Below are 27,417 nucleotides of genomic sequence, written 5' to 3'. Positions count from 1 at the left end.
CTGCACTGTTACCTGACTCAGTAGGTTCTGGAAGGTTTTGTGAGAACGAATTCTTGCCTTGCCAACCAGAGAGAGAGAGGAGGCTTTGTTGTGTGTGGAAAAGCTAATGCTGCTCTCGGCCCTTCTGAGGGAGCAAAACACTCTCAAAAACTCCTCTCAAGGAGGGAGACGCGACCCCAGCCACAGCTCGCAACTTGCAGACATGAGGCCCTGGAAACCCTTCTTCCAGGTTCCCTGGAATTCCTGCAAAGTGCATGGAGAAGCTCAGGGAAAAAGATGAGCAGGGAGAGAAGTAGGGCCCGGACAGAGAGAAGCAAGGTGGGCGAGATGCGGGTGAGAGGAGGATGAGAAGAGTCTGCCCCACCATTTCCTTGCTGTGTTTTCAAAATGTGTCCCATGTTCCCCCACGGGCGACTCTCACTCAGCCCATTGATGTGCTGCCTCCGTTTGTCCCTGTAAGAAACTCGTAAGGCAAATATTTTTTAAATCTTCATTTTCTGCCTTAAAAAGTCAGTTGGCCAGACTGAGTGACTTGCCCAGGGTCACGTACCCCTGGACGATGGAGCAGAGCCCGGAGTGTCCCCTGCGCCCCCATTCCCCACAGCTCCATGCAGAGGCCACCACTGTGCTGTGGCCTCTGTGCTGGGCTCCCACATCAGGGAAATGGGAATCAGGGCCTGTGCAGAGGATTCCAAACCCTAACCAGGTGATATCACCCCCAGAGGGCCCAGCTGGTGTGTCCAGGACAGGCCCCTGAAGTATGCTCTTATTATCAATTATTGATTATTATGAAAGAGGCCCTCATACCACAATCTGACATTCATGGTTTATGCCATGGAAAACTTTAATTCTGAGAGTCATAGGACATTGAGTCAGGAAGAGGCATTCAGCGCAGCTAGCGGCAAAGCGTTGCTCTGTGAGTTCTGATCTGAGATCCAGCAAAGGTCATGCAATAACGCCAGCCACTGTAATCACACTGACAGTCTGGTCCATCCCCACCTTGCGAGAAATCAATAAGAAATTACAGAGTACCAAGCAAATCTCTATGCAATCTGGTATGGGGTTGGGGGATTGATCTTGTTGGGTTTTTTGCTCCATCTTTAAGTTCAATTTGGAAAATCCCATGGTTAGTCTCATCTGCTAACCCGTGGCCTGAAACACACTCAACAGTAGAGCAGTGCTATATGTATACCCAAAGTGCATAATGATTAACAAAAGCATTTGCACTCAGCCCTTTCTCCTCAGAAGGTAACTGTTTCTGCCGCCATCAACTGTAAATGAATGTTGTGCACCTATAACTAATCAAGCTCTCAGATCCACATTTTGAACAAAATTACCTCCCCAAACCTAATACTTTTTTAGACATAATTGCCAGAGAAAACAACAGAGCCACCTCACAATTCAAAAAATTCAAATGAGAAATAGAGATTTTAGCAAACAGAGAGCACTTTCAAAGCAGAGCCCAGAGCCTTCGGCAGGAGAACCCAGGTGGTGGTGATAGCTGAGGCCAAGAGCCGGATGTTTTCACCCCGAGCTGAACGGGCAGGCAGCGTGCAACGTGAGAAGAACATTCTCCAATGTCAGGATACCTCGCAAAGGTGCCTGATTTTCAAGGGCATCTTTTGTGCCTATGAAATGTATGTTTTTATTATTCTCCAACAACGATGTCATAAGCTGAGGGGCGGGGAGCGTGGGGCTGGGCCAGCCAGGCCTCATTCCTGCTTGACTTTCGGGCCACATGGCCAGCAGGTGCACGTGTCAACATCCAGCCGCACTCAGCCTCTATTTCTAAGCTGTGGGTTAGCTGTAAAAATTGCCTCAAGTTTCCACTTGCTTAATGAGAAAAAACTCATCCACACCTGGCAGAAGAGCCTGTCCCCACGGACAAAGCCAATGAGTGAGGGGAAACCTGTGTGTTCTTGCCCGGGACAGCTCACCATCCGGTCACACGTGGGGCAGCCTGTGGGCTCAGCTTCATCTTCCTCTTCCAGAGGGCCCAGAAAAGGGTGTTACTGTACATAGGCCAAGACAATGATGGAAGTAATCAGTTTCCATAAAATCACCTTTACAGCAACAACACAGACGAGGGTGATCCGAAGCCTAGGACTGAACTGCACTGCGACCAACTGATAAACTCTGCAACCTCAGTAAAGGAACTTCCCCACTGAGAAAATCGGACATTAATACCCTCCCCAGGGCTGACTGGGGCAATGGGAAGCAGCAAAGTCCAGGTTCTGCATGAGCCAAGCCTCAGGGTGGGGCAAGGGCGCAGCTCACTACCATAATTCTCAGAGTATTTTGTAGTAAACCCTCATGGAGCCTTCCAGAAGCACATTCACCAGTGAGGGCAGTATGGACCCAGCAGGTCGTGGGGCCATCCATGGCTGAGATTCCCTAATGGAACAGCTTTGCCAGAAAACAGTGGCCCAGGATGGTCAGTCCAGAAAAATTAAGTCATCATCAAATGCATTCATCACCCCAGCTGGCAAATGATGATTTTGCTAAATGGACTTCAGAGCATTTTCAGCAAAAGAAATAAAGCACTGAAGTTACACGTGAAGTCACCCCCCAGCCCCTCATTGCACTTCCCTCCTGCACTCTCCAGGGGAGACTGGACTGGATCTTTATTACCCACGCATCAGCAGCCTTGTCACAGACGCATGGCTGCATGAAGAATATAGAACGTCGGTGTTCTTATAATAATAATAATATCCTATCCTATGGGTTACTTTGCAAGTCAATTTTATTATCTGGCATCCTATTTCTTGAGATTCATCTACATTGAAGCATACAGACATAGTCCATTACATGCAACTGCTATATAGTATTCTGTAGTGTGATTATTTCACTGATGACTCACCATTCCTCTAACCATAGAAACTTGGGCATTTTCAAAGTTTTCAGTTTTGTGAAAGCATGCTGCAGTGCACACCATTGTTCAGTTCTGCCTCTGTGTATGAAGGTTTCTCTAGGATGCATCTCCAGTGGCAGAATTGCTGAGTAAGGTGTGTGTTTCTTTATTCTTGCCCGATGCTCCCAAAATGCTTTCCAAAGGAGCTGTGCTTGTGCTCCTGACCACCGACCCATGGTATCTACCTGAAAACACTGGGACATTACAGGTCTTTTTAAAGTGCTTGCCAGTCTGATGAAGGTGGTAAGACTTCCAGGGGCAGAACCCAAGCAAGTGGCCTGGGGTCCTGCAAGGGACCAGATTTTGACCCATCTTGGCCATCATCATGCCTTCTCCCTACATTTGATTTAAAGTGAGAGAGGAGTGACTCTTCCTTTCACTAAACACTTAGGGGCAACTGCAGGGTTATTCAGTGGCCTAATTTCAATATTGGGGCTTCTCAGGGAGGCCTGAGCAGAGGGAGAGAGATGAGGGAACGGCCGGTCCGTGCAGCAGTGGGAACACTCACAACACTTCCTAAGTTTGCCGTCTTAAATGGGTGTGATCCATGACACTCCAAGACAATCACCATAGTAACATCAAAGATCAGGCATCAGAGGGCACCATAACAGATATAATAATGGGAAAGTTTGAAATATTTTGAGAATTACCAAAATGTGGCCAGGCGCGGTGGCTCTCATCCGTAATCCCAGCACTTTGGGAGACGGAGGCAGGCAGATCACCTGAGGTCAGGGGTTCGAGACCAGCCTAGCCAACATGGTGAAATCCCATCTCTACAAAACTACAAAAATTAGCCAGGCGTGGTGGTGGGTGCCTGTAATCCCAGCTACTCGGGAGGCTGAGGCAGAAGAATCGCTTGAATCTGGGAGGCGGAGGTTGCAGTGGGCCAAGATCACGCCACTGCCCTCCAGCCTGGGCAACAGAGTGAGATTCCGTCTCAAAAAAAAAAAAAAATTACCAAAATGTGACACAGAGGCATAAGGTGAGCGCATGGTGTGGGATCAATGGGCTGATAGAGTTGCTCAACTCAGGGTTGCCACAAACCTTGGATTAGTGAATAACACGATACCTGGGAAGCCGAACAAGGAGGCGTGCCTGTACTTTAAATCATCTCTGGATGACGCATACTGCCTAATACAGTGTAAACGCTATGCAAATCATTGTTATACTGTATTGTTTAGGGACTAATAACAAGAAAAATGTCTGTACACGTTCCGTAGTGATTCATCCATTTTTTTCCAAAATACTTTCTCTCCACAGTTAGTTGAATCCATAGATGGGGAACTCAGGAATACAGAGGACCAACCGTATTTACTGAATAGGTGTGCCCCTTCTCCAGGAGAAAGGCCGGGGACTCACCCCAAGGCCGCAGTGCCTCACCTGGGCCAGCTCCTAGGGTTTCCTCCAGGGAGGTCTCAGGAGACACCACCTGTCTGCCTCTGGCTGTGAGTGAGGAAGTAGAGTTTGGGGACTGGACCCCCTGCCCCTCAGTATTGGGGGGGCATTGGGCACCGGGCCTGGAGGTCCCTGTAGCAGGTGGGAAGGGGGACACTAGACCACACCACCCCGGGAAAGGCCTCTCTGACCTTTGACATTGCCCAAAACTTGTACAAAGTCAGGGGCGCTTGTCTGTTTGTGAGACACAGCCGCATTTAAAGCAGGAGCCAGCCCAGAAGAGGACAGCTCCTAGCCACAGGCCCTCAGCAAGGGACCAAGGAGGCTGCTTCCCCGCATGGGCCATAGGCTCCCAGGGGCTCCCTGTCTCCGGCGGCCACAGTCATTTCTCAGGCCTGGCCTGGGGGCGCTGGCGGCGAGGTCGCTGGGACGGGGACCCTCAGGGAGTGCCTGCTGTGCCCATCGACCTGCCGGCGCCCGCCCAGGCTCCTGACTGGTCTGTTCTCCCCTCCAGGTACCAGCAGCGCGGAGGTGAAGGAGAACCGCAACGTGGGCAACCTGGCCGCGCGGCCACCGCCCTCCGGGGACCGGGCCCGGGGCGGCGCGCCCGGCGAGAAGAGGAAGCGGCCGCTGGAGGAGGGGAATGGGGGCCACTTGTGCAAACTGCAGCTGGTCTGGAAGAAGCTGTCGTGGTCGGTGGCGCCCAAGAACGCGCTGGTGCAGCTGCACGAGCTGAGGCCGGGCCTGCAGTACCGGACAGTGTCGCAGACGGGCCCGGTGCATGCCCCGGTCTTCGCGGTAGCGGTGGAGGTGAACGGGCTCACGTTCGAGGGCACAGGCCCCACCAAGAAGAAGGCCAAGATGCGCGCGGCGGAGCTGGCACTCAGGTCCTTCGTGCAGTTCCCCAACGCCTGCCAGGCGCACCTGGCCATGGGCGGGGGCCCGGGCCCCGGCACGGACTTCACCTCCGACCAGGCCGATTTCCCCGACACGCTCTTCCAGGAGTTCGAGCCCCCGGCGCCGCGCCCCGGTCTCGCGGGAGGCCGCCCCGGGGACGCCGCGCTTCTGTCCGCGGCCTACGGGCGACGGCGGCTACTGTGCCGCGCGCTGGACCTGGTGGGCCCGACCCCCGCCACCCCCGCGGCCCCGGGCGAGCGCAACCCCGTGGTGCTGCTGAACCGCCTGCGCGCCGGGCTGCGCTACGTGTGTCTGGCGGAACCGGCCGAGCGGCGCGCGCGGAGCTTCGTGATGGCCGTGAGCGTGGACGGCAGGACGTTCGAGGGCTCGGGGCGCAGCAAGAAGCTGGCCCGGGGTCAGGCCGCGCAGGCCGCCCTGCAGGCGCTCTTCGACATCCAGATGCCCGGCCACGCGCCCGGCAGGGCCAGGAGGACGCCAATGCCGCAGGTGAGGGGCGCGGCGGGTGCAGGGGGAACGGGCGGCGCTGGGGGCGCGGGGGAGACCCCGACCTTTCCCTGTTGGGAGTGGCGTCCAGGCTTCTCGGAGAAGGAGAGGCCGCGTGGAGCGGGAAGGGAAAGAATGTCTCCCGGCCTGGTGAGGTGATGGGAGAACAGGTGCTGCCGGCGGTTTTAAGGGTGACGATGCGGCTGCCCGGGAGGAGACGGCGAGGCCGGGTGGGGAGCGGCCAGGGCGCCTCTGTCTGCAGGGGGAGGGACGGTTCCCCCGTGCCAGGTTTCGTCCGTGACTGGGTCTCCACGCGTAGGGTCGGACGGTCGTGCCGGGTAAAATTGGGGTCAGGTTTTCCACCAGGGAGGCGCCCTGTGCCTGGGAGCAGCCGGACAGGCCGCCAGCCCGGCAGGATCCAGACGGGGTCCCTGGTCCAAGGGAGAATCGCGCTGGGAGGCCGAGGAGGCCGGAGCGAGAGTGGGGAGCTGGGCCTCACTCTGCCCGGCAGGACCCCTCTGGTTCCTTCCTGCGCAGCTGTGGGTCCGCCTTCTAACCTGCGATTACCTTCACTCACTCCAGACATGTTCTCAACTGTCTGGGCGTTACCGGTTGGAGGTGTCCAGGTTCTTGGCGCCTTGAGCAAAGAATTGGACAAAACCCACAAAGCAAGGAAAGAACGAAGCAACAAAAGCAGATATTTATGGGAAATGAAAGCACACTCCACGGGGTGGGAGCGCCTGAGCACAGGGGCCCAAGAGCCGGTTACTGAAGTTTCTGGGGTTTAAATACCCTCTAGAGGTTTCCATTGGTTACTCGGCGTAGGCCCTGTGTAAATGGAGAGGACATTTCCTGTCATCGCTGAAGTATTTCCATTTGATTCAGCTCTAGGAAGTCAGTGTGCACAGGCCTTATGTTCCTGCCTCCAGACCCTATTCTCCTGCCTCCTATCTGTCAGAAACTATTCTGATACCATTTTAAAACAATCTTATCCTGCCAAGTCTTGCAATGGCTGATTTATGCAAATTATCTTTTCTCTTATCATGTTCAGAATTATCTGTGGGCATCACTAATGTAGCAGATACAGAAAATTATCTTTATTCATTTTGGCATCAATCAAGGAAAGAAACATTTCACATAGTTAAAAAGCACTTAGCCCAGTGCGGGACTCGTCGTAAGTATGCAATAATTGTAAGTTATGGCTGTGATCGCTACCATCGTTACATCACAACACCTAGGACAGAATCTGCTATTTTGCCTGGGGAGATGATAAATCTCTTCACGAATGTAGGGTCCCACTCGAACCTCAGACACTGCTCAGGGAGACTGCAGGGTGACACAGACCACATGCGTCGTGGCAGAGCCCTCGTCTTGAATTGTGACTGGGTTCAAGTGCTCACTATTCACTTGTCAACCAATGCTTGTTGAACTCTTGGCCGGCGTGGGGTAGGGCACACCCCTGCCTTCTGCCTCTCAGGAAGCCATTCATTCATTTTCAAGTACTTGTGGAACAGCCGGTGGTCATTTGAGGGGTGGGTTAGAGGGATTCAGACCACAATCTCCATCAGTCTTGCCGTCCAAACTCGCCCTCAAATAAAAACACAATGTAAGTAAAAACAAGGTGGCAGACAGCAAGGACGGCTTCCATGTAAGTCCCTGGGCACTTCCTCACAAGGGCGCTGGGGCCTGGCTTGGTCTTTTCTTACACCTCCTTCTTATTTACTCCCCTCTCTCTTCCTTTTTCACCCTGTTTCTACACTCTCTGTAGCTTAAACTTGCCAGTGACCGTCCTGGAAGCCACTTCACCCCTGCAGCCTGGGGGGGAGGGGGGGAGAGGGGAAGGGGGGGTGGGGAGACTGGGAGGGAGCCCTCCTAATGCTGCCCATGACCTTGGGTGCAACCTTGGCAGGCTCGGGGCTCCTGCCACCTCCTGAGAAGCCTCACCACCCATGGTCTGGGGCGTGTCCCCCGTCGCTGGGATACCTTGCTCACCCAGCTGAGCCTGCCACTCTTCTGTTGAATCTGTTAAGCAGGAAACATCCCTCCACCCTCCCCAGCCCCCCTCCTGCATCCCACTCATGTGAAATGTGAAGAACGTCAGTGAATTCTGGCGGCAGTGCCTTTTTCTTTCATGTTGTCAGCCCTGAGCTCTCACGATGGAGAAACCAGGCAGCACTACTACTTTGTAATAGTCATTTGACCCCAGAATGCAGCACATCAGTTAGAGCCATGGCCGCTAAATTATTTTTCTCTGACAGTCCCTAGCCACCCCGACTGGATGATGAAGGGCGCAGAGCAGCGCGAGGGTTTCGGGCCATTCATCACTGCTCTGCACGCGGCGTCCCAGGGGCCCATTTTACCCTCCCTTGTACCGCTCCCCATGCGCACCCACAGCTGGGCGGGGGCTGGGAGGACACTGGGACTCAGGGCCAGGAACCTTCAGCAGTTTATTAAATTCAAATCCTATTATGGATGTGATTCAGGGGGAAAAAATGAAAAGACTTCAGAAACTGCTGTAAATGTGGCTTTTCCTCCTTGCCCTGCCCCAACCTTCCCCCAAAACCCTGTCTCTACTTCATGGACCCCCGTCTACACAGCTTGCTTCCTGTTCACGCAGACCCCTGGTCCCACCGCACGGTGGCCCTGGAGCTGAAACTCCTAAAAGCCTGAGTCCCTGGCCCTTGTCTGACGGCCCTGTTAGCACCTGTGTCTGGAGGGCAAGCCATGCGTTTTCCTGGGCTGTGTCCCACGCTCGGAAAAGGGCAGGCCCACCTCTGGGGCTGGGGGGAAAGGCCGCCCTCCCGGAGTCCATCCAGGGAGCCTGGAAGCGGCACCTCCTGCTGGGACGATGCAGTCTCTGCACTTGGGTGCCGGCCCCGGTGCTTGAGGTTCTCTGCCCACAGTCCCAGGCTCACCCCATGCAGGGCTGGCTTCCACGTGCAGGACCACAAAACCACGTCTGGATCCATGGTGTTTCGGTGGAAGCCAGCAAAGATGCTGCACGTCTGCTCAGTGCTCTCCGCCAAAGGCTTGCTCCTACGAAGGAAGCTTCAGAACCATCCTGGAGGGAAGTCTTCTCATTAAGTAACAGTCAATGAAAAAGTTTCCAATGTGATGGTGCATAGAATCATCTGAGTGGCGTGTTTAGACACCGCTGAGGAGCCTACTGCAAGAACCCAGTGGGTTCTCAAGGGAGGTCAGTGGTCTGCACTTCCAGCTCGTCGGGTGGTCAGAGACCCACACTGTTGAGAGCCACTGCGGCCGGAGCTTGTCATGGTGCCTCAGCCTGGAATGGCAGGGCCGCGGCGGGAAGAGTCTCTGTCCTGCCGGGATAGCTCGCAGGAAGCAGGGCCTCCCAAAGGCCCTCGGAGACCTGCGTAGTGTCTGTAAGGGTGAGCCTTGCGGTGGTGGTTGGGATTCACAACATCAGCTTCCTTATGAACACGTGAAGTCACCCTCCAGTGTTAAAGATGACGTACGATAGACTTGTGTGTCATCTGAATTTTGAAAGAGGAAGTTCAGAAGCATGATATTTTCATAAAGATTAAAATCACAGGTGTGGCTTCTTCGTATCTGATTTTCACTATTTCCTGCACCCGGGGCTGTTTCTCAGGATCAGACTCATCTAACCCGTCAGCTTCATGGGATCCGAGTCAGCCAGAGTGACAAAAGCAGGCATTTATCAGATTCCTTAGAACTCACACCAGACCTAAACATGTAGGGTTTACAGTACTGGCAGAGGGTTTGCAGGCCAGTCTCCTCTCCATGAGTATCAGCTGATAGGGGCAGTGCCTGCTCAGGTGCACCTGCCTGGCCCATTGCAAATACCTCATGCTCTCCTCATCTGCAGTCCACTCAAGACTCCTCTAGGTTAACTGGGTACTCAGAAGTAAGAACAAGACTGTGTCAGGATATAAATATGTGCTACCTGGAGGCATCATCATAAAAAATGATAAAATCACAAAACCTACATCTCTCTTCAGTTTGCTCCCCACCCCTAGCATGAAAAGAATTCCTAAGCAAAAACGCAACCATAAAGGAATGCTTTTCAGCATTTTCTTTCCGTGAAAACTATTTAGAAAGGAGAATAAAGTACACTATAATGCCAGTAAAAATAAATAAATCAGTAAAAGTCACCTGTGTGCTCAGTAACTCTGAAAAGGAAGTTTATTGACTTGTCTGTGAGTTTATCTTTCACCCTCAAGTACCCCCTTTCTTTGTTTTTTAAAATTTTCATGTCAGGCAAAGACACCCTGTTGTCCACACACCCTCACCCCACACTCTCCCACACTCAGTCCAAACTCCAAAGTAGTGCCTTCAGAAACAGTTCCTTGAATGACTTTCTACAAATGTTAAAAGAATCTTTGTTTTGCTGAAAAAAAAAACTTTCCATTGCCACCCAGCCTTGTAAGAATTATTCCCTGCCAGTGAGAAGTTCTTTATATTTGCATAAAGACTTGGAAAGACTGGGAGGGGTGACACCTGGGGCATCCCTGGGCAGTGGAAAAGGCACTAGAACCAGGTGTTTGAACTGGGAACTGTGGGTTTGGGTCTGAGAATGCAGGTATTAAAGACATAAAAAGTGTCTGTGAAGTCCCTGGGAGAAGCTGCCTAGAGTTTGGGCCTTTTCCTCCTGGGATGGACCGGGCTGCACATTCTCACCAAGCAATCCTCAAGGGCTGAGGGCACAGCAGGTTTCTCTCCTATCCGACATCATAATGGCTTTGTATCCCCAGCTGTTCCCACCAGAGACACCATAGTGAGAGGAAACCCTGAGGGGTTCATCCTCTGTCCCCACACCAAGAAATACGCAGCTGAATCCTTGCAGAAAAATCATGACCAATTATTGGGATTGCTTCAATCAGTTGAGGCAGCAAGTCAAGATGAAGCCACTTCTTTGATGCCCAGAGCTAAGTCCAGGGTGATTTTTTTTCTCCTTCTCTGTCTGTCTGTCTCTCTCTCTCTCTTACTTCCTCTCTCACACACACTATTTGTGCAGGATGCACATGCACATATGTGTGTATATAGATCTACACCAGAGAGAAAGACTTACAGTCAGCAGAGCTTTGTGCAAACGTAGGAAAAACCTGCTTGTCCTGTGTGAGCATTTCAGAGACCTACCAAAAGGTCTTGAATTCAGCAAGTCGCTAACATGTCTGTGGCTCAGTTTTCTCCTCTGCAGAGAGTTTCTCTGGGGCTCGTGTGTCTACAACAATAGAGTAAGCGCTCCACGCTTGTTGGCTGTTATTTGTATTAGCATCATTGTTTTTATGATGCAATTACAGGTTCAATTATTTAAGATACTTCTTCCCACAGCAAAGTATGTTAAAAGCAAACAAAAGGCCTGATGGCTCATGTCGCTCCCATCCTGGGTGAAGGTGTTTTCTAGATTAAGAGAAGACATTTGCTTGGGGTCTGCAGGCTCCTTGCAAGGGGTTACCAGATAAAATACAGTGACAAGCTTACATTTCAAAATTGTAATTATTTATCTGAAATTGAAATTTAACCAGATGTCTTATATTTTATTTGCTAAAAAAACCATGCATCCCTCCTTGCAACTGAAAAGTGAGAAAGGAGGTGAGATTGTGGTGTCAGGGACAGGAGGGTCCCGTGGGAAGAGGGAGACTCCAGCAGCCACCTGTCTGCCGCTGTGCCCACCAACCTCCCTCATTTTTCTCAGAGCACTCAGAGAGGTCACGGATGTGCCAGTGTCCTAGGGTGGGGACACTAACGATTTTTGGGTCTTTTCCTGTCTCCCTCACTCAAATATTGAAGTCCCCTCTGGCTAGAAACCAGCCACTCAGTCTCACTCACTTTGTGAATAAATCGAATGGAGGAGGGATAATCACAAGCGGGCCAGGAGCCAAGCATCTTTGCAGTGTCCTGAGTTCGGTTTCACGTCTCTGCCCTTTTGCTGACAGGAACTCTTTTAACCCCCCGTGCAGACAGTCACTGTTGATTTCACTTATGTGTAAAATTACAAAGGGCTTGCTGTGAGTGGGGGCCTTAGAAGAACCCTCCTGACCATAAAGCCCAGGAATCCAGGGTTAAAACGAACGTCATTTCTGTCATGGCAAAGGTCTCAGTGTGTAACTCAGGGAGAAGACTGAAGAGAGACCAGTTAGGTAGGAATCAGCCCTTCCTTCCTAATGGTTTTCAATAATTCCATAACTTACTTAAGGAGAAAAATTGGGATTTCACAATTGGCTTGTTTGAAGTTAGTACTCGTGTCTTAGAAGTGGTGATGAGTGTGTTGTTGTTGCTTTGCTTGAGAAGGGTGGAGGGAGGTGAGATTGAAGAACAGTGTGTGCCATTTTTCATCATGATGGCTTCCAAAGAATGGGCTTTAAGATGGTGTCACTCCTACATGCAGCTTTTCCTCCAGACTTGGGCCAGCCCTAAGGCTTCCCTGGAAGGCCAGCATGAAAGCCCCAACTCCCCTCCATCATCCCCAGGTCAGCTAAGTGCCCTGGGAGGCTTCAGTCACTGGGGACAAGCAAGGCCTCGTTGAAGCTGAGGTTCTGGGTCCTGGTAATGGATCGTTGGGGCTGTGTGAAGTTCTGTTGTTTTCCACCAGCTCACCCCAGGCAGTTCTGTTCTCTGTGAAGCCCTCCAGGGGGTGGGTCCCCAGGACGCCCTTCCACCCCAGCTGGCTGCCTGTGTCTCTGGGACCATTCTTCCCATGCGCCTGTGGCCACATCACCTGCTTTGAAGCAGGAATGATCCCAGCAGCTTGCTTGCTTTCAGCACCTCACCTTCTGGGTTTTGTGGCCACACACACCATCCTGTGGTCCGTGCAGGAAGGCAAGGTGCTCTTTTAGGGAAGGAAAAACAGTCCTGCAGATCCAGCCATCCCCAAACCTTCTGGCTTTCTTCGTGTCCTGGGTCTGTGAAAGAGGTGCTGACGGCCAGAAAAAGAGCAAGAGGTCACTCATTGTCATTACACATGGGAAAAAAAACTTTCAGAAAATCCTTCCTTAATGAGGCACTAGAGGCTTTGTAGATGCTTAACAATACATTTATGCATTTATACAATGTAAATACAATGTATGATATATATTTATACACTATACGTGTATACAATGTATATACAATGTATGCTATATATTTCTATAACATGTATACAATGTATATACAATTGTGATATGTTTACACAACGTATATACAATGTACAGCATACATTATGCAATGTACATGCAATCACAATGTATGTTTATACAATGTATGCAATGTACAATATACATTTATATAATAGCTTCTGCCACCCTACTTCCTACTAAAACAGGTGAAATTGTAATATGTAACTGATACGTATTTAAGCCTATAGGTTCCCAATACCATGTTCGGAATTTTCAAATATGGTTAATATGACTGTTCATTAGTTAAGCAGGGCCTGTGAGCCAAGCTTCACCGCTTGTCTCTATTTCACAGCCATGATTACTGATGATAACAACAGTGCCATTTGCAGCTAATATTTCCCAGGCACTTAATCTGGGTCACACATTATTCTCAGTGCTTTACATGCACAGTAACGCTCATTTAAAATGTTTGAGGTCTGTTTTACAGAGGAGGACGTTGAGTTTCTGGAGACCTGAGTCCAACGTCCAAAGTCTAGTCGCTGAGGGGTGGAGCAGGGAGGACAGTTACAGACAGCAGAGCTCAGCTTCTGTGGGGCTGGGGCTTATCCTCAAGACTCCAGCCTGCTCCATCCTCCCAGCCCCCAAGGGCTTTAGGCTGATGGAGGACACAGAACACTGTTCATTAAAATAGAGGTCTATGATTTAGCACAGCAAGAGTGACAAAAGAGTGTTTGTTATTAGTTCCAAACAGGGAGAAACCATGGTGGGCTGACTGGCAGGGAAGAGTTGATTGAAAGACTGCGGAGCTCGACTGTGTGGGAGGAGGTGGGCAGCCGGGGGAGGGACGCACACCTGGGCATCATGTCCTGGTGGTTGGAGACTTCTGAACACGTGGGAGCCTCGTGGGAGCCCTCAGGGAGGTGCAAGCTGGAGAGGATCGGGTCACCTGCCTGCAGGGGCTCCACTGCCCTCCTGGGCTGGTGCTGCCTTGGGTACCTCCATGGAGCTCAGAGGCTAGAGGGGCTTGCTCCCCATGGGAAGGTGGTTCTGTAAGCAGAGAGCCTGCAGCCTCCCTGGGGTAGACAATGGCTCCATTAGGATGGCTGAGCCCCCTTCCTTTGGGACTCACCATTACACCAAAAAGGACAGGGTCAGCTAAAGGAGATGGCAACTGGGAAAAGCCAACGTTTAAATGAACCAGAGAAAGGAAAGAGGTGCATCCGAGAGAGGAGAGTGGATGTGGGAGAGCACATGGGGTGCCACCTTCCCCATCCCAAGGATGCCCAGGAGGGCCCTGCTCCCCTGATCCCTCTCCCCTGAGCCCCCTCTCCTTCGCCTATTGTCACATCCCCTGAGGCTCCTCTTTTCATGCACGTACCTGTGAAGGGACCACCAAACAGGCTTTGTGTGAGCAACAAGGCTGTTTATTTCACCTGGGTGCAGGTGGGCTGAGTCCAAAAAGAGAATCAGCGAAGGGAGATAGGGGTGGGGCCGTTTTGTAAGATTTGGGTAGGTAAAGGAAAAAGGGGGGCTGTTCTCTGGTGGGCAGGGGTGGGGGTCACAAGGTGCTCAGCAGGGGAGCTTTTGAGCCAGGATGAGCCAGGAGAAGGAATTTCACAAAGTAATGTCATCAGTGAAGGCAGGAACCGGCCAGCTGGATGTGTACCTGCAGGTCACAGCGAATATGATGGCTTAGCTTGGGCTCAGAGGCCTGACATTCCTGTCTTCTTATATTAATAGGAAAAATAAAACAAAATAGTGGTAAAGTATTGGGGCGGTGAAAATTTTTGGGGGTGGTATGGAGAGATAATGGGCAATGTTTCTCAGAGCTGCTTCAAGCGGGATTAGGGGTAGCGTGGGAACCTAGAGTAGGAGAGATTAAGCTGAAGGATGATTTTGTGGTAAGGGGTGATATTGTGGAATAGTCGTGGAGAATTATTGGTGATGGCCTGGATACGGTTTTGTTCGAGTGTCTACGAGCAACCTCTCACTGTTATTTACGGGGTTGGGTATAAGTAAACAAGAAGAGGGCATGGGAGGAGAGTCTGATGAGCAAGGGGAAGGTAGCCAAGGATGGAGTGAAATACAGGGTGTCTTCCTAGCAATAATTACTGGTTTTTAAGTGTGGCAGTATTGATAGAGGGCTTGTCTGTAATACGGAACTGGAAGGCTCTAATTGTTTCTGTGATGTGTGTAGTTGCATTTGGAGATGAGGAGGAAAGGAACATCGAGAAGGTGAAAGGTTACCCAGGGGAATTCCAGTGGGTCTTTGCTGAGAGATACATAACGGAGTGGCCACAGGAATAGTAGTTTGTGTTGTGACAGCTCCAAATATGGGCGGAGTAGAGTTGATATAACGAGAAGGGTTTTTTAAGTAAGTGCGGAGGAGGGCGGCGGCTTGCTGATGTGAAATGTCTGGGGAGGTCTTGCTGGACCTGTCTAGAAAGTAAATGAGTTCTTCAGGAGGGTAAAGATGAGAGCTGTTAAAGGAGGTTCAGAAGTGTAGGGAGACAGGAGATGTTGCCTAGTCTGCATGTAAGCGGGGACAGCTGAGTAGGCGCTGGAAGAAAGGGAAATGCAAAGCCAGTGGATGTTCGCTAAGGAGGAATTAGAAGCGGCTAGGAGAGAATGGGTAAGGTTGATAGTGTGATGGAGATAGCTGGGGAGAGGCAGAGGGTGCCCTAAGAATGGGAAAGAATAGAACTTCATCAGGGTGAAAGTACTGAAGGTCTTCTGCCAGCAAAGATCATCTATCCACTCTAAGAGGGAGTTAAGAGTTGCCAGTCCTAGGCGGGGGCAAATCCCTGAGCTTGATGTGTAGGGAAGGGAGGGGGCCTGAATAATCCCTGAGGAGTAGTAGAATAGCAGATGGAACACTGAGAGGTGATTTCCTTGAGGATAGATTTCTACAATGGAAAGGAAATGAGAGGTTCTAAGAGGAGGGCTGGTGGCTTGTACTATAGTATAGCCTGCCTTTCCTGGTGTGTGGGGATTAGGCCTGGTGGAACTGCCATCAATAAACCAAGTGTGATCAAGGTGAGGAACAGGAAAGAAGGAAATAGGGGGAAATGGGGTGAATGTCAGGTGGATCAGAGAGATACAGTCATGAGGGTCAGGTGTGGTATCTGGAATAATGTGGGAGGCCGGATCGAAGTCCAGGCCAGGAACAATGGTAATTGTGGGAGACTCAACAAAGAGTAAATATAGCTGAAGAAGCCAGGGAGCAGAAAGTATATGCGTCAGGTATGAGGAAGAAAGTAGATTTTGGAAGTTATGAGAACTGCAGAGAGTGAGTTGAGCATAGTTTGTGATTTTGAGGGCCTCTTAAAAGTATTAAGGCAGTGGCAGCCGCTGCATGCAGACATGAGGGCTGGGCTAAAACAGTAAGGTCAAGTTGTTTGGACAGAAAGGCTACAGGACGCGGTCCTGGCTCTTATGTAAGAATTCCGACTGCACAGCCCTGCACTTCAGCTGTGGGTAATGAAAAGGGTCAGGATGAGTCAGGGAGAGCTAGGGTGGGGGCAGTCTCTAAAGCTGTCTTCAAGGAAGTGGAAGAGGAGTGGGGAAAGGATTTAGGATCTATGGGGTCAGCTAGGTTTCCTTTTGTGAGTCTGTATAACAGTTTTGTTAGGATGGCAAAACCAGGTATCTAAAGTTGAAAGTATCTAACCATGCTTAGGAAGGAAAGGAGTTGTTGTTTTGTAGAAGGTGCTTGGGTTTGAGACATCAGCTGGACATGATTGGCAGGGAGAGCACGTGTGTTTTTATGAGAATTATGCCGAGATAGGTAACAGATGAGGAAGAAATTTGGGCTTGACTGAAGTAATGGGGGCTGTCTGTGAAGCTTTGCAGCAGTACAGCCCAGGTAATTTGCTGAGCTTGATGGGTGTCAGGGTCAGTCCAAGTGAAAGCGAAGAGAGGCTGGGATGAAGGGTGCAAAGGAATAGTAAAGAAACCATGTTTGAGATACAGAACAGAATAATGGGTTGTGGAGGGAGGTGTTGAGGATAGGAGAGTATATGGGTTTGGCACCATGGGGTGGATAGGCAAAACAATTTGGTTGATAAGGCACAGATCCTGAACTAACCTGTAAGCCTTGTCTGGTTTTAGGACAGGTAAAATGGGGGAATTGTAAGGGGAGGTTATAGGCTTTAAAAGGCCATGCTGTAGCAGGTGAGTGATAACAGACTTAATCCTTTTAAAGCATGCTGTGGGATGAGATATTGGCATTGAGTGGGGTAAGCGTGATTAGGTTTTAATGGGATGGTAAGGGGTGCATGATCGGTCACTAAGGAGGGAGTAGAGGTATCTTATACTTGTGGGTGAAGGTGGGGAGATACAAGGGGAGGATGTGAAGGAGGCTTTGAACTGGGGGAAAAGGCGGCAATGAATAGTCAGGGAATAGTCAGGGAAGCAGATAATTTAGTTAAAGTGTCTTGGCCTAATAAGGGAACTGGGCAGGTGGGGATAACTAAAAGGAGTGCTTAAAAGAGTATTGTCTAAGTTAGCACCAGAGTTGGGGAGTTTTAAGAGGTTTAGAAGCCTGGCAGTCAATGCCCACAACAGTTATGGAGGCAAGGGAAACAGGCCCTTGAAAAGAAGGTAATGTGGAGTGGGTAGCCTCCGTATTGATGAAGAAGGGGACGGACTTACCTTCCACTGTGAGTTACCCGAAGCTCAGCATCCGTGATGGTCCAGGAGGCTTCTGAGGTGATCGGGCAGCGTCAGTCTTCAAGCGCTAAGCCGAGAAGATTTGGGAAGGAGTCAGACAGCCTTGGGCCAGAGTTCCAGGGGCTCTGGGAGTGGCAGCCAGGTGAGTTGAACAGTCTGATTTTCAGTGGGGTCCTGCACAGATGGGACACGGCTTAGAAGGAATCCTGGGTTGCGGGCATTCCTTGGCCCGGTGGCCAGATTTCTGGCACTTGTAGCAAGCTCCTCGGGGAAACGGGTCTGGAGGAAACCCTGGCAGCTGCGGTTCATGCGTTTCGAGTTCTTGTGTGCTGGAGATATGGCGGGGGTTTGTCTCACAGTGGAGGCAAGGAATTGCAACTCAGAAATACATTGCTACTTGGCTGCCTCTACTTTATTATTGTACACCTTGAAGGCGAGGTGTACAATTAAGTCCTGCTGTGGGGTTTGAGGGCCGGAATTTAATTTTTGGAGTTTAATGTCGGGGGCGGATTGGGTAATAAAATGTATATTGAGAATAGGATGACCTTTTGACCTTTCAGGGTCTAGGGCTGTAAAGCGTCTCAGGGTTGCTGCCGAACGAGCCATGAACTGGGCTGGGTTTTTATATTTGATGAAAGAGCTTAAACGCTAACTGATTTGGGAGAGGTCGGATAAAGAAAAAGGAGCATTAACCCTGACTATGCCTTTAGCTCTAGCAACTTTTTTAAGAGGAAATTGCTGGGCAGGTGGGGGAGGGCTAGTCACGGAACGAAACTGTAAGCCCCACCAGGTGTGAGGAGGGGAGGTGATAAAAGGATTATTGGGTAGAGGAGCAGAGGCTGATGAAGAATTGGGACCTAGCTCGGTCTGGCGAGGAGCAGCCTGGGGAGGAGCGGAGGGGTCAGATGGGTCTGTGGAAAAGGAAGATTGGAAAGAGGAAAGACTCAGCGACGCTTGGGATTGGGACTGAGGGGAGGGAAAGAAGGAAGATTTGGGATGAGTTGCATTGGGAACAGACTAGGGATGTGTAAAAGAAAGCCTGGACGTCAGGCACTTCAGACCGTTTGCCTATTTTATGACAAGAATTATTTAGATCTTGTAGGATGGAGAAATCGAAAGTGCCGTTTTCTGGTCATTTAGAGCCATTGTCAAGTTTGTACTGTGGCCAAGTGGTGTTGCAGAAGAAAATAAGACGCTTAGATTTTAGATCAGGTGAGAGTTGAAGAGGTTTTAAGTTCTTGAGAACATACACTAAGGGAGAAGAAGGAGGAATGGAGGGTGGAAGGTTGCCCATAGTGAAGGAGGCAAGTTTAAAGGGAAGGGTAGAGGCATGGAGAAGGGGGGTGGGGAGCAGCCCTGGGCTGCAATGTGGGTGAGCAGCCAAGGCAGGCGTCCCCACAATTGACCTGCCACCAAGGGAACGTGGGCGAATGACCAAGGCAGGTGTCCCCGCGGAGATCAGACATCAATGGAACGTGGATGAATAATCAGAGAGGTGTCCCCATAAATGATTAAACACGAAGGGAAGGCTGCCTTCCCAAGTCCGTGACCAGCGCCAGAGTTTTGGGTCAATGGATAAAGTGTGTCTCCTTTGTCTCTACAAGAAATGAAAGGAATTGAAATTAAGAGAAAGGAGAGATTGAAGGGTGGTGCCAAGATTGAAAGGAGAAAAAGGTTGAGGGATAGTGAGGGAGGTTGGAGAAGAGAGTAAGAAGAGGCCGCTTACTGGATTTGAAATTGGTGAGATGTTCCTTGGGCTGGTCGGTCTGAGGACCCGAGGTTGTAGGTGGATCTTTCTCACAGAGCAAAGAGCAGGAGGACAGGGGATTGATCTCCTAAGGGAGGTCCCCTGATCTGAGTCACGGCACCAAATTTCATGCACGTCCGTGTGAAAGGACCACCAAACAGGCTTTGTGGGAGCAACATGGCTGTTTATTTCACCTGGTTGCAGGCGGGCTGAGTCCAAAAAGAGAGTCAGCGAAGGGAGGTAGGGGTGGGGCTGTTTTATAAGATTTGGGTAGGTAAAGGAAGAAGGGGGGTTGTTCTCTGGCAGGCAGGGGTGGGGGTCACAAGGTGCTCAGCAGGGGAGCTTTTGAGCCAGGATGAGCCAGGAGAAGGAAGTTCATAAGGTAATCTCATCATCAGTTAAGGCAGGAACAGGCCATTTTCACTTCTTTTGTGGTGGAATGTCATCAGTTAAGGCAGGAACTGGCCATCTGGATGTGTATCTGCAGGTCACAGGGGATATGATGGCTTAGCTTGGGCTCAGAGGCCTGACACCTCTCCTTCGCTCATTGTCACATCCCCGAGCCCTCTCCCCTGAGCCCTCTCCCCTGAGCCCATTGTCACATCCCCTGAGCCCTCTCCCCTGAGCCCTCTCCCCTGAGCCCATTGTCACATCCCCTGACTCCTCTCCCCTGAGTCAGCTCTCCTTCGCCCATTGTCACATCCCCTGAGCCCTCTCCCCTGAGCCCTCTCTCCTTCCCCCATTGTCACACAGGCCTCTTTCCATCGTTCTCGCAGCACCTGGTGACTTCCTGGGCCGCTGTCGCTTGCATGCCTGCGTGTGCCTCCCATGAGCCCCGGAGCTGAGGTGGATGGGTGCTGGGCTCTCTGAGGGGATAGCCCTGGGGTGCATGGGCACTCAGCTCCCAACGTTGGCCTCAGCAGCAGCCTGGCCATCCTCACACAGTCTCAGGGTGCCCGGATAGAGCCCAAAGCCAGAATTCGGGACCTGGACCCCATCTCGGGGCCTTCACAGCCCTTAATTCTGCTTCTCCCCATGTCAACTCAGGTTCCCTTGGAAACCGACAGCAGACAGAGCAGAGGGGGTGGGAGGAGGAGAGCAGGGCACAAGGGGTAGGGGGCAGAGCTGCAGGGAGGGCCTCAGATGGAGGCAGCCGAGGGAGGCACCTCCCGGCCAAGGGCCCCAGACCACCCACTCCAGACAGAGTCTGGGCCAACGCCGCAGGGAGCAAGCGCTGCTCAGGCTGGCAAGAATCACAGGCTCCAGGGCTCAGGCGTCGCCTGACAGCCCAGGAGTGGCAGCAGCAAGCAGCAAGACCTGCAGGCTCAGAGGCACCGCAGAGGCCCCTCAACCACTCTCCCAGGAAACCCACATCCCAGACTCCCCAGACCCCTTCCTGAATCAGCTTTCCATGAGCGCAGGCAACAGTGGTTTCTTTAGAGACATTAGACAGTTTCCTGAGAGTTTAGAAACAACACGGAAATGTTCCTCCCATGAGAAATGATTTTGTAGCCACTCCCACCCCAGCCCCCAGCAATGCAGGGCACACCCCGTGCTCGGCAAATCACTGCACCACAGGACCGAGATAGCCCTGCAGGGGCCCAGGATTCACATTCCCACTGTCTCTGTTTCGCTCTGTCTCTGTCTCCCTCCTCTGTCTCTGTCTCTCTCGGTCCCTGTCTCTGTTGGTCTCTGTCTCTCTCTCTCAGTATCTCTCTGTCTCTGTCTCTGTCTGTCTGTCTCCACTCCTATCTCTATCTCTGTCTCTGTGTCTGTCTCTGTCTCCGTATCCCTCTCTGTTCCTGTATCTCTCTACCTCCCTCCATCTCTTACTGCCTCTCTCTTCCCATTCATCTCCCAATTACCCTGAGCCTATTCCAGCTCCCTTCTCAGCAATCCTGGTGTCCACTGGGGGTGCCTTCGGTGCACTGCATACGTGGGGTCCAGAGGAGGGCGTCACCTGTGAGCGCTGTCGGGAGGCATTGATGGCTGTGCTCCTTGTGCACCAGCCGGGTCGAGGCACCCGTGGTCTTACTGAGGGTCTCGCAGCCGATGGGCGTGAAGAGCTGAGGTGAGGGCTGAGGCCTCCTGGCTCCTGATCTGTGTGCTCCTCAGTGGTCTCCTGGGCAGGGGACAGGTCACACGGCTGCCATCCACAGCCCTGGAGAAGGTGGTGAGCTTAGTCTCCAGAGCCAGTCTCCTGCATCCGCTTACCAGCTGTGGGACCTAAGCCCTTGAGTGCCAAGTACCCGTGCCCTGGTTTCTCCTCATTCCTAAATGAGATGATACCAAAAGCAGTCGCTCACAGAGTAGCTGGGAGAATGAAACGGGCAGATGCATGAACCATGCTCAGAGTGGCATTTGGCAATCTCATTCTTGTCCCAGGGACGCCGGCTGTGGAGACAAGGCCTCGGTCCTCTGACACGACTCACTGCAACTTTATGATCAGGAAGGCGGGAAAGGGAGAAGGGATTTCAGGGAAAATCCAGACGAGCTCCTCTAATCCCATTTCTGGAGTAACACGTTGAGGGCTGGCGTGCGGGGCTGGGAAGTCAGAGCAGAACCGAAGGGAATGGGCCAGTCCTGGGCCCCTCTGGGCCTGCACTTCCTCATCTTGAAAATGAGGATCTGTGATGGAATGTTCACATGCAGTTCTCACATCCTGAGAAAATAGAACCCATGTAAGATGTCCATATGTCAACGTGATGTATCCAATATGGGCACATATGCTGGGGGCCGCTTTCTTGGTAACATTTGAAGAGCAGCAAACATGCACACGTCCCCATTGACATGCAATCTGCAGCATTTTGCCCAGAACTGGAGCTTATATCTTCTCACTCCTGTAGTATTTTCCATTAAATTCTAGCTTTCCAAACCAGTGGGAAACAGAGGACTCTGGGCAGACGGGAGAAGGCGGCGAGGACCCAGCTGCCCTCGCCTGACATGGGCCTGGCTCCCGGCCCGCTGCCCCAGGTAGTGTCTGGAGCAGGAGACGGGGTGGGGCACCCCTGGCACCTCTGGCACCTCTGCCTCTGATGGCCTTGCTCTTGCCTTTAGTTCCCTAGTACCAAGTGCCTCTGTAAAGGCTGGAGCCTGCAGCATGGCTGGGGGTCAAATCTGTTTAAATATGCCACATCTCGAGGCATTTTATGTCTTCCTCCCCACAAACGCTTCCAGATCATTCTGAAGAGCAAGACTCAGTAACACTGAAAGCCAGTTCATGCCCCTGTCAGCAACAACTGTCTCATATGCTGCATTTTTAAGTAAAGCGCGGTGACAACCTCAGGTCCCCCAGAGTTGGAGGGCACCTGTGTTCACAGCACCCACAAGAGGGGCAGGAACTGAGGGGCTGAGGGGTTCTCGCGGTTGGTGAGAGACGAACTCGTTATTCCCAATCTCAAGCCTCATCTCCTTCACTGCCACATTCTGGCTACTCTCTCACCCATACATCTGAGACCCTGTCGGTGCATGAGGAGTAATAAAGTGGAATGAGAGTTCGTGACAACGGCACCACGATTAAATGTTTTTAAAATGCATTTTTCTAAATTAATGCACACAGTGGAATTGTGAATTCACTCAAGTATTCAAAATTAAAGGCGAACAGAACAAAAGTTACTATACAAACGCTAAGTGTGAATGGGTCTTTAAAAAAATACCGGGCATTTTCCTTCTGATCATGATGATACACACAGTGGTGAAAGGCATCCTCTGCCGGCAGTCTCTCCTTTTGCCTTAACCACGGTTCATTTGTGATGATTTTAGTGAAATGAAAAGTATTTAGTAAAATGGCTCTCAGGTTGCAGGGTTTGGTGTGGAGGCTTTATTCAGTTATCTAAACTGAGAAATCTAAGTGAATATCCTTCCGTCAAGCACACGTGTCGGCCTGCAGCATCCATGCAAAGTTGTTCTGGATTTCAATGCCAAGAAACAGGAATTCAAATGCTAAGAATAGACTGAAAGAGGCAGAGTCATGCGTCCATGTGGCCTCTGTACGTGACCCTACAATTCTTGTCCTGTCCCTCAAAAAAGAAGGGGTGCTGTCCTCACTATCAGAGTCATGGGGGGAAACACAGCAGCAGCCCTTCTGTCCAGCCAGCTCCCCAGATGGGAACCCAGGTCACCAGCAGAGCCGTGTGCACGAGGCTGGGCTGGCTCAGTTCCCAAGGGCAGGAGGACGTGGGGTCAGTTGAGCTGTGACAGCTGGGGTCACAGGAGTGTCCACAGGGTGCCGAAAAGGCCCTGGTGTGTCCATTCTGATGGAACCAAAGGAAAGCCTTCCAGGAAGCTGGAGGATGTGGACTTGAGCCTGGCTCTGCCTCTTGCCAGCTGGGTGTCCGGAGCAACATATGCAGACTCTGAGCTACCTCACCTGCGGAGCAGCCAGGGTTTCCAAAGGAGGGAGCTTCTCTGAGCACCTCTAAGGTCAGAGGGCATTGGCCCATGAAAGAGTCCCTGGACTGTGCAGTCCAGCCCATGCTGACACCATTCTGGGTCTGACGAGGCCTCGTGAGGGGGGACAACCGTGACAGGTGGGTCTGGCATGAGAGTGAAGCATCCTCACCCCCCAGGCTGTGGCGGTTCCCTCCACGTGCCCTCCTGGCTCACCTGCCAGGCTGCGGCGGTTTCCTCCATGTGCCCTTCTGGGCAGCTATGTGTTCCCTGAGGGGGCCGCCTGCCTCTTTGGTGCCACCGAGTCCCAGAGTCTGTTTTATTTCTTGGCCTGGGAGGACACTATGCACGGAGCTCAGAAACACAATGAAGGCCACATGGAGAGAGAGCGGGCACACGGGTGTGGGCCTGGCCCGACCCCCAGCACAGCCAGGCTGAGGGCTCCTCTCCTGCCCATTCATAGAATGTGGGTGCTGACGCCAACCGCCTGGTTTATTTGGGGCCCCACGATACAGTGTGTGTGAGAGTGCCTCGCCGTGCCCTTCCCAGAAGTCACAGCCATGTCCACGGCTTTCGCTCTGACCACCCTCCTAGCACCAGTTGCTGACATTTTGCCTCCTGGGAAACAGTCTGTGAAAGGCATGGGGTCCGTGTGGGACTCCCTGTGGCTGCCAGAAGGGTGCTGGGGTCGGCCTCCTGCAGTGGCCTGGTGGGTCAGGTCACCTGCCCAGGCGTCTCCCCTCTTATACTCAGCGTTCAGCGCCCATTTATGCTTTGTGACAATTCTTGCCTTTTACCTTCCCTCTGTGAGTGTAACTTTAATTCTTTAGTAAAGGCAGGGTTATTCCCAAACAACACCAGGAAAAATATTCTGAGCCCTTCCTTCTCCTGCCATGCAGCTTTAGGCATGCTGAGGCATCACCTTCTCACGAGGTCATTGCCGCGACGGCCACCCAGGCTCCAAGAGTTCACACATGACCTTGACTGAGTCCTCTCGCTGATGAACAAAGGAACCTATTTCTCTGCCTTGTAGCTTGGTCTGATGGTTTGATGAGTAAATCGGATGCCGATAGAATTTTAGAAACATTGACCCAGTCCGTTATCTTACAGAAATGGAACCCAAATCCTGTGAGGCAGGTGGCTTGGGTGAGGACTCGCGGCCACAGGTGGGAGAGCCATGATTAGGAGGACCCAGCCCTGCTCAATCACACAGATGCCTCCTGCACAACCTGAGTTTTTTTAACTCTTATTTTAGGTTCAAGGGTACATGTGCAGGTTTGCTATATGGGTAAATTGTGTGTTGTGGGGGTTTGGTGTACAGATTGTTTTGTTACCCATGTGATTAGCATAGTGCCCGAGAGGTGGATTTTCAGTCCTCACCCTCCTCCCACCCTTCACCCTCAAGTAGTTCCCAGTATCTGTTGCTCCCCCATTTGTGGCCATAGGTGCCCAGTGTTTCGCTCCCACATATAAGTGAGAACATGGATATTTGGCTTTCTCTTCCTGCATTAGTTTGCTTAGGATAAGGGCCTCCAGCTCCATCCATGTTCCTGCAGAAGACATGACCTGGTTCTTCTTTATGGCTGCATAGTATTCCATGGCGTATATGTAGCATATTTTCTGTATCCAGTCCACCATGGATGGGCATTTAGGTTGATTCCATGACTTTGCGATTGTGAATAGTGCTGCGATGGACATGCGCATGCCTGTGTGTCTATGGTAGAACAATTTATATTCCTTTGGGTATATACCCAGTAATGGGGTTGCCGGGTCAGATGGTAGTTCTGTTTTAAGTTCTTTGAGAATTTGCCAAATTGCTTTCCACAATGGCCGAGCTAATTTACATTTCCACTAGCTCATTCCCACTGAGCTAATTTACATTCCATTCTTTTTTCTCGCCAGTATCTGTTATTTTTGGACTTTTTAGGACTAGCCATTCTGACTGCTGTGAGATGGTATCTCATTGTGGTTTTGATTTGCATTTCTCTAATGATCAGTGATGTTGAGCTTTTTTTCATATGCTTATTGACTGCATGGATGTCTTCTTTTGAGAGGTGTCTGTGCATGTCCTTTGCCCACTTTTTTATGGGGTTGTTTGAAAACCTGGTTTTTATGTACAGACTTCCTATGTCAGAAAAACCCTGACTAACTTCATGTCTTGTGTATAGATCTCATTTCTCTTCACCCTAGATCTGTCTTTTATGCTCCGTTCTTTCTCCTTGTGTTGTTGGGAACCAGCAGGTCATGACCATACCCTGTTCTTGTGTCTGCAAAAGCATTTTTTATCATACAAGTCTCTTAAGTTGAAGTTCCAACATTTTTCTCCAACTTTTGTGCATTCCCCAATTTGGAGATCACTTTCTTATGTGATTCACAAACAAGGCTCTTGTTTTTAGGATGCAGGGAGGAGACTTGTGTTCAAAAAAAGGACTAACTAAAAAGACTAATAAATGTGGGAGAGAAGATGAGAACTGATCACAGCAAAAGACCTCTTTTCCTGTGGTCCTCAGCTTGTCACCCCATTGCAATACAGTCAGGTGGACAAAGATGCAGAAAAGGTGGCTGAACCATTGGGGCGGTAGGTTTCCTAACTCAGAGCCAGAGTGCTGCTGATGTCCTCAAGTGCTAGCCCATCACAGGCAGGGCTGGATGAGGCTGAGACTTTCCACCCCCACCGCACCCATGTCTGAGAGCGTCTCAGGGTACTCTCCTCCCGTGGGTCTGCGATCTCCAAGAGGAGGAGAGGGGAAAGACCGGCTTCCCAAAGCTCCTCCTTCTCCCTAGGAATGGCCCACCTGAAGAAGACTGCAGGAGTCAGGAGTCACTGTTCCCTGAATGTTTCTCGATGCTGTGATGTTTAATGTGAGCAGACAACCAAGCGGCGTGCACAGCAGTTGGGCAGAGGCCTCAGAGTCAAGGCCCTGTGGGTGTCAGTACTGGTTCTTTGGGGCCATGTGTGTGTTTGAGGGACTTGCCTCAGCCTTCTCCATGGCGTGGGGAAGCTGAGGAAGGGGGTCCATCACAGGGTGGTTTTAATGATAAAATGGGACATCCAGGCAGAGGGTTAAAAATTCATGAAAAGCTGGATTTGACTCTCACTGTCTTCACCGTAACTGCCCATCTTTGAGAGTGAGCAGGAGGATGGGACACCCCAAGATGTGGGCACTGCCAGCCAACCACACATTCCTGCACAGCTGCAGCATAGTTCTGACTAAATTCCAGACAAAACCTGGCTGAAAGAAAATGTAGCAATACCATGATCAATGAGCCTGGGGTGCACACATCAGAAAGAAGAGTGAGAGGGTGAAAGTGGCTCAGGAAAAAGATATCACAAAAGAACCCCATTCCACCTGAAGGAAATTGCCACTTTGGGGCACGTTGTTCTCTGGTGGATGCTGGTTATTGCCGCTGTGGGGCGCGTGGTTCTCTGGCTGATGCTGATTATCGCCATTGCAGGGAACGTTGTTCTCTGGTGGATGCTGGTTATTGTCGCTGTGGGGCGCGTGGTTCTCTGGTCGGTGTTGGTTCTCGCCACTGCGGGGCAGGTGGTTCTCTGGTGGATGGTGGTTGTTGCCGCTGTGGGGTGCGTCGTTCTCTGGTGGATGCTGATTATCGCCGCTGTGAGGCATGTGGTTCTCTGGTGGGTGCTGATTCAATTCCGGACCCCGTGGCTCTCGGCTGTCTGGGGCCACAGCATACAGGAAAGTTGATAATCATAGGTGTGGCATGTTCCTCTCCACTGCCCACCTCCAGCTGTGAGCCCACCCCTGCCCCTCTGGAGACACCAAGCCAGAATGCAGGAGTGCTGCTGTGAGAGTAACTTC

At 51.3% G+C, this 27,417-nt stretch overlaps 1 protein-coding gene across 2 annotated transcripts in view; it reads left to right on the top strand.

Annotated features, from left to right (window-relative positions):
* ADARB2 (adenosine deaminase RNA specific B2 (inactive)) overlaps positions 1–27,417 on the top strand; it is a 547,987-nt gene that overhangs the window by 363,826 nt on the left and 156,744 nt on the right. For both annotated transcript variants that reach the window (XM_055353754.2, XM_004048984.5), the window contains one exon: positions 4,821–5,710. In XM_055353754.2, coding sequence (XP_055209729.2) covers positions 4,821–5,710 — 890 coding nt within the window. The remainder of the gene's footprint in view (positions 1–4,820; positions 5,711–27,417) is intronic.

This window comes from Gorilla gorilla, chromosome 8, assembly GCF_029281585.2.
Source record: "Gorilla gorilla gorilla isolate KB3781 chromosome 8, NHGRI_mGorGor1-v2.1_pri, whole genome shotgun sequence".
In the NCBI taxonomy this organism is placed as follows: Eukaryota; Metazoa; Chordata; class Mammalia; order Primates; family Hominidae; genus Gorilla; species Gorilla gorilla.
Note: the sequence above shows the minus strand (reverse complement) of the source record. Positions and strands in the feature narration are given on the sequence as shown.